Raw genomic sequence first — 6,746 nt, forward strand, 5'->3', positions numbered from 1 at the left:
ATTTCTATTAAGTTGTTCTTGGGTCTATTTCGGCATAACACACACATCTTATACGGTGATTGTACGCACATGCTCATTACTTTCCTTTCCTCTTTGAAATACACACTCACTTACCTGCTTATGCACAGGCTCTTGACCATAACGCATACACCTGACACCGAGAACGCACACACCTAATTGTACAGGTCCCACCCCTAACCTTTTTTTTTCCCTGTCTAATAAAACGCAGAACAGTGTGAACCTCCATTACTCAAATTCGCACACACCGTAACATATTCACGCACACACCATATACTTCTCGCTTGCCTACTGGTTTAGCTACAACAAACAAACAATACCCATACTAGCACTTTTCTTCATTAACATATTCCATTCTACAATACGCACCTGCCAAACCAAATACATGCACACACCGCATACTACCCTACTCCAAGCTGCTATACAAATTGTTGTTTTCTCCAATAAAAAAAAAAAAAAAAAACAACTTCCGCACAGCTCCAGCAAAACAACGACTTTACAAACAAACGCACAACATCCATCCACCAATACACCCCACAATACTTTTTTCACCCAATCTTTAAAAAAAACCAAACTAGTGTGTTCATCCATTACTCCAATTCGCACACACCGTAACATATTCGCACAAGCCCAAACTAATATATGCACAAGCCCCAAAAATAAATGCACACACACGCATGCAAACAAACTCCTACTCACTCCATGCACAAGCCTAAACAAATTCATGCATACACCCACAACAAAATAACGCATATGTTTTCCACCCACAATACATGTAACATTCCTGTTCATCTCCACATTCACTATTCACTCAAGCCATGCACAAACCATAACAGCTACTCGCACACATTGCCGCTCAAAACCTCACGTCCAGTTTATGAACACACCCAGACTACCGTCAATTCAAAAAAGAAAACGGAACGAATTTATAACAATAGTTTATGCACTAGAATTGGTCAACCACAATCTCACGTCCCACAAGTAGATGGTGCACAGGCCATAGAAATCTTATAAACCAACTATCGTACCAATACAAAAAAAAAAAAAAAAAAAAAAAAATCCAAGACCACATACCCGTGTTGTTTCGTGCCATGAACAAGCTTCTAACGAGGTCTGCTTCACTGTTCACACCGCAATTCACCGGTGGTCTAATTCTCTAATCATAAAGATATATTGATTATTACCATTCATATTTAGCCTATTATTATGCTAATTATTACATTTTTATTCTAACCAAAAATAACCACACTAACACATTTACTCTTTTCTCCTTATACTTAAAAACTATCCTTAATTATTTGATATTACTCTTTCAATCTCATCCATCAATTTTAATTGAGTGAATGGTTGAGATGTGGCCTCATGATCCCATTTTTAATAGGGACCTCATGGGAACCAAAGCCTATATATATATATAATATTCAGTATATCATAATCATATTCATTATTATATTATTATTATTATTATTATTATTATTGTTATTTTATATAAGGGTATTTATGTCTTTAAAACCTATTCTATTTCTATTCCTTTAACCAACCAAACACAGGAATACAATTACTAAAGTTTATTTCTTCAGCGAATCAAACAATAGAGTACAATTCTTATTCTATTCGTTACATATTCCATTCCCTGTGGAATAGCATTCTTATTCCTTCCAAATTCATTGCGTGAACCAAACATAATGTAAGTGTTTTAGAATCTCTTTAAGGTTCTAATTTCTTTAGAGACTATGAGTTACTTGCGCATACTTGTTGTATTATGTGTTTTGCTTTATTCTCTTGATCTATGGCTTTTGCACCCTCACAGTGTGCACCTATTTAGAAAGATCCTATATGTTGGAAAAGATTTTGCTTCTTGAGTTTTTTTGTTGCCTCCCGTGCATTTTTGACTATTTGTTTATGCTATTCGGGTCTAGAGCTATGTCGTATAAGTCCATTGATTCGTTGTAAAGAACCAATCTAGATATTCCTTTGAATTATTGTTGAAATATATGTCATAAATCCATCGTATGTCTTTCGTAACAATTCTTGGGAGTATTCTATTGACATGCATGTTTGTAATGTTATTTCTTTGATGCTAGTATGATATCTTCTGATATCCTTTGCTTGATTCTTATTGAATTGTTGACTAGAGCTTATCTATTCGTTGTAACCTTTCTTTGGAATCCTTTGATATTGAGCTATCGCTTTGAGATTATATCCTTGTTGTATCTTTCCTTGGATTCCATTAATATTGAGCTATTGCCTTGATATTATTCATTGTTAAATATCTTTTTTTTTTTTGTGGAATCTATTTCACTGCATTTGCTTCTTGATATTCCTTTGTTGAATTGAATTCCTTGTTCCCTTTTAAGGTGGAATCCCTCATTTTCCTTCGTAGAATCAAATGTCTTTTGTTGAGAAATTATCCCAATCATTTCAAACTTTGTTCTTGTTTTCCTCTCGAAATGATTTTGTACAGGGTGGCAACCTTATTTTCTAGGTAAACCTTGATAATCTCGGAATTGTTCTTGATCTATGTCGCCCTTGAGTTTAAATTTAAACCCTTCAAGTGTGTATTCTTAAAAGTTTTATTCAGCTCACTCCTACTTTGGTTCAACTCTTCTTCCCTACCCCGGTCTAAACTTCGGGGACGAACCTTGTTTTTAAGGTCGGTAGAATGTAACAACCCAAAAATTCTTCTTCCCAATTAAGCCTATTTCATAAATAACTGGTCAAAATCTTTTCCCAATATTTTGTTTCTAAGTTGACTAGTGCATTTTTATAAATAGAGTAATTATTTAAAAAAAAAAAAAACCCCCTTATGGTGAGTAAATAAATACAAAGGTCTATTCATGTGCCTTAGTTTTCGAGAATCAATTTGGAAAAAATATTCTTTTATTCAAAAGTCAATCTAAGAGGAACCTTGGAACCTGATAGCCAAGTTTTCTTTCAAAACATAATTTTAAAATACTCATATCTGCTTTCTAAATTTATTATATTGTATTATAGTCCAAGTTTAACCCAGCTGATGCATGGCCTAGGGATTTGTGCCCTAGGTATACAATCATACTATTCCATTGTCTTAGCTCTCAATCCCCCTCATTTCATTTTGGTTTCTCCAGAGAAAACTAAGAGAGCAAGAAGCAACCCAAGTGTAAGACTCCTTCTTCTTCTCTTCCATTTCCAAGACTTTCCATCCCCTTTTCTCCTCTCCTTAGCTAGAATAGATGTAGTATTGAATATTTCCTGTGCTTGTGAATGATACATTGGGTGTATTTGTTGGTTATGGGAGATGAAGAGGAGGAAAAGACAAGCATTATTGAGCTGTAGAGGAAGGATCCTAGCTTTTGGAAGCATCAAGCTTGATGTATAACCCATGGACATCCAAAATATACTATTTTTTCTCTATTTGTCTGATAAATGCATGTTTGAATGTTATTGATGATGTGTGAGCTTTAGAAGTGATTTAATCTCTTGTTTGATGTGAGAAATATGTTAGAGGTGTTGTATCAGGTAGAAAGTGTACAAAATGCCCAAGTGTGGAACAGAACAAGGGAGACGATGCTACTACCTCGTCTCTTCCACGAAGGCGTGCAGGCTTGGCTGCGGGTTTTGGGCGACCCGCCGGCTGGCCCGCGTGCCTAGTGGAAGGACCTTTGCGGTCTGCCACTTCAATCCAGGCTGCGCAGTTGGTGCAGCGGGTCTCTTGAGACCCGCGGCCTAGGGCCTGCTAATTTATCGTGGGTCTGCCACTTGTGTTTTGCAGGTTTTCGTAACTCGTAGGGCTTGGGGACTTATTTTAAAGTGTAATGTGGTACGTGTTACGTGTACAAAATTATTTTCCTCAATTAAAACATGATTTACCTATGTGTTGGTTATGAGAGTTTGCATATGATCCACATTGTTTTTGACTAACCTTTATATCCCACATGCCTATCTCGTATCCCCTATTTTCTCAAACTACATTTAGGCAGTATGCCACTTGTGTGTTTGATGTGAGGAAAATCTTTATATATTGGAGCGGTGCTAAATCTTCGGTTACTTGAAAAGAATGACGAAATGAGATCCGGTTGAGAATTCCCGAAAGTGTGTGTTAAAGTATTCAGATGAGATCCGGTTGATAATTCCCCCAAGTGTGTGATAAAGTGCTATGATGAGATCCGGTTGAGAATTCCCGAAAGTGTGTGTGAAAGTGTTGTGATGAGATCGTGTTGGCTCCCGGAAATGTGTATTAAAGTGTTGTGATGAGATCCGGTTGATAATTCCCGGAAGTGTGTGTTAAAGTTTTGTGATGAGATTCGGATGAGAATTCCTGGAAGGTTACTTGAAAAGAGTGTGTAATATTGAATTCATGCCTAACACTAGTTTCACCATGTGTTCCATTGGTTCATAATTTATTGTCAAGTTGTCATGGCACTTGATTTCCAATGTTATGCATAATGTGATCTTTCACCTTCTTTCTTGGTTTTGGTTACTCATTTGATGGCATGTCATTCAATTCTACCTATTCCTTGATCTATTAAGCCAAACTTGACTCCATGTCTTGTTAGTGTGTAGTAAGTATGTATATTTGAGTATGAATTGCATAAGTGTTTCTCTTAATTCACAGCAAAAAAAAAATCTGTTTTTTTTTTTTTTTTGGGAAATATTTTCAAAGTTTGCAAATGAACCATTAGTTCTAAATGCTATTATCATAATTATAATTAAGGAAATATAAAATGTAATTAAGAAATAAAATTACAAATTTGACTAAATTGTGTATTCATAAATATTTAGGAATTTTCTTAAATATGTACATATACTTATGTAATATATTAATTATGTTATACATTTTAATATATTTTGCAATGCACTTTGTACTCAAATGACACCTCTGTGGCTATCCTGCATAGAAGATCATAGGATCGAACCCCGATGGTGGGGTATTAACATCTTTTTCCAGACAAAGTTGAACAAGTAAATTGCTAAGAATTATCATGGCTAACTTAAATTCTTATGTTTCAAAAACTTAAATTCTTAAGTTAATAAATACTTAAAAATGTAAGAAACACAAAAACATACATAAAAATAAAGTAAGATAGGGTTAGTGATATACCAATTAACATTCATTGCATTCAAAGATAAAGGGTCAAATTGATTACCGATTTCAATAACTTCGACTCGAATTTGAAATAAGCTAATAAGCTCTTTCTTGATTTGCCCGTTTCTATCTCTAGCTTACTATATAAAAGAAGACTAGCTTTCCATTTAGTGTAGTATCTTCATTAACTTGATTCAAGAGCGACTCCAATACAGAAAAGAAGATTGGATCTTTCTATCCGATAAGAATACATTGGGCATGAATTCAAGATGCAAATTGAATAGGAATGAACCCCTTACAAACTAATGGCGGTTAAAGGATTTGTAATATACTCTTCGTGGGTACCGGTGATCGTCTCCTCGGTTGTTAGGTTCAGTGTTCATCGTCGCTTGAGTCAAACTCCTTCATTGGTTATTTTTATTTCTTGTAGCTTGGCCCAATGCCTTCCACTTCACAGGCTCGGCTCGTCAAAGATCTGATCTGATCTCGAGAGACCCGGGTTCAATTCCCGGCAACGGAATTGTTGTTTTATCCTCAGTTTTGCCACTTCTAGCCAGCTTGATGAGCTTCTGTAGAATCCTTAGATGTTGGGAAGACTGAATTGCAGTGGTTGATGATCAACATGCATATGAAAAGACAACAGCTAGGTGTATTATTGCAGCAAACTGAAGATTAAGAAGTAAGAAGAATATTATAGCAGTGAATTTTGTAATAAGAATACTGAACATACATATGGGATATCAAGTATTGCTGTATTGGATTTATATATGTACATTTCACATCATGTATAGAGCTACAACTAATATATATCCTCATTTACAAAATTTATTGAGATTAATATCAGCAAACTAGCAATTCCTGATTTCGGAGTAACGGAGGAGCTGATGAACACCGATGAGAAGTAAGTGAAACAAGCAGTGCATTCTCAAGTTGTCTAGATAAACCTCGGCTAAGAAGTGAAATGATGTAGTCCATGAAGACTGCATCACATGGTAGTGTAATTGGCCCATCGCTTGGAAGTCCAAATTCTTCTTCAGACATACTTAAGAGTTGCCTAATGATATGATTCTCGAGATATGATAGAGGGACAACAAACCGCTTCTGATCAGCAGTGTAGATAGTGAAATGACCCGCAGAAGAAATACTGCAGCTATCTGAATCATCATATAGACTTGGAAATGAAATCCTCTTTCTTCGGATGGCAGCAAATTTCTGCCATCTTCTGGCCAGCTTAATGAGCCTCTTTGAACTGATCATGATATTAACTTAGAAATTAAATAGAGATCGATCAGAGAGATTGAATGGAAGAGATCGAATAAGATTTAATTTTGTAGAAAGCTTGGAAATTGGGTAGAATTGAATGAATTGAATTTCAGTGTTTGATGAATTATAAGGAAGTGATGTATTTAAAGTGATGAGGAGGCTAAGACAGTCTTTAAGCTGTTGAGGAGGCAAAACCACATGATTGACACTGATGAGGAACGTAACCACATGGTTGTATGGGGCCTTTTAGCTTCAACCAGAAATATATATATATATATATATATATAAATGAGGAACCACATACATGGTTATGCTTACCAAATGAAATGGCCAAATTCCATTTAATTTCTTCTCTCATTTGGCTAGTTTTCTTGGAATGACACAAGTAGTTGAGCTTTCT

General features: G+C 35.5%; 1 protein-coding gene across 1 annotated transcript; it reads right to left on the reverse strand.

Annotated features, from left to right (window-relative positions):
• Positions 1 to 5,923: 5,923 nt before the first annotated feature.
• LOC109193653 (auxin-responsive protein SAUR68-like) lies at positions 5,924 to 6,340 on the reverse strand. Its single transcript, XM_019344507.1, has one exon. The coding sequence runs from the start codon at positions 6,338 to 6,340 to the stop codon at positions 5,924 to 5,926; it is 417 nt and encodes a 138-aa protein (XP_019200052.1).
• Positions 6,341 to 6,746: the final 406 nt, after the last annotated feature.

The sequence above is a fragment of the Ipomoea nil genome, unplaced genomic scaffold, assembly GCF_001879475.1.
Source record: "Ipomoea nil cultivar Tokyo-kokei standard unplaced genomic scaffold, Asagao_1.1 scaffold1900, whole genome shotgun sequence".
In the NCBI taxonomy this organism is placed as follows: domain Eukaryota; kingdom Viridiplantae; phylum Streptophyta; class Magnoliopsida; order Solanales; family Convolvulaceae; genus Ipomoea; species Ipomoea nil.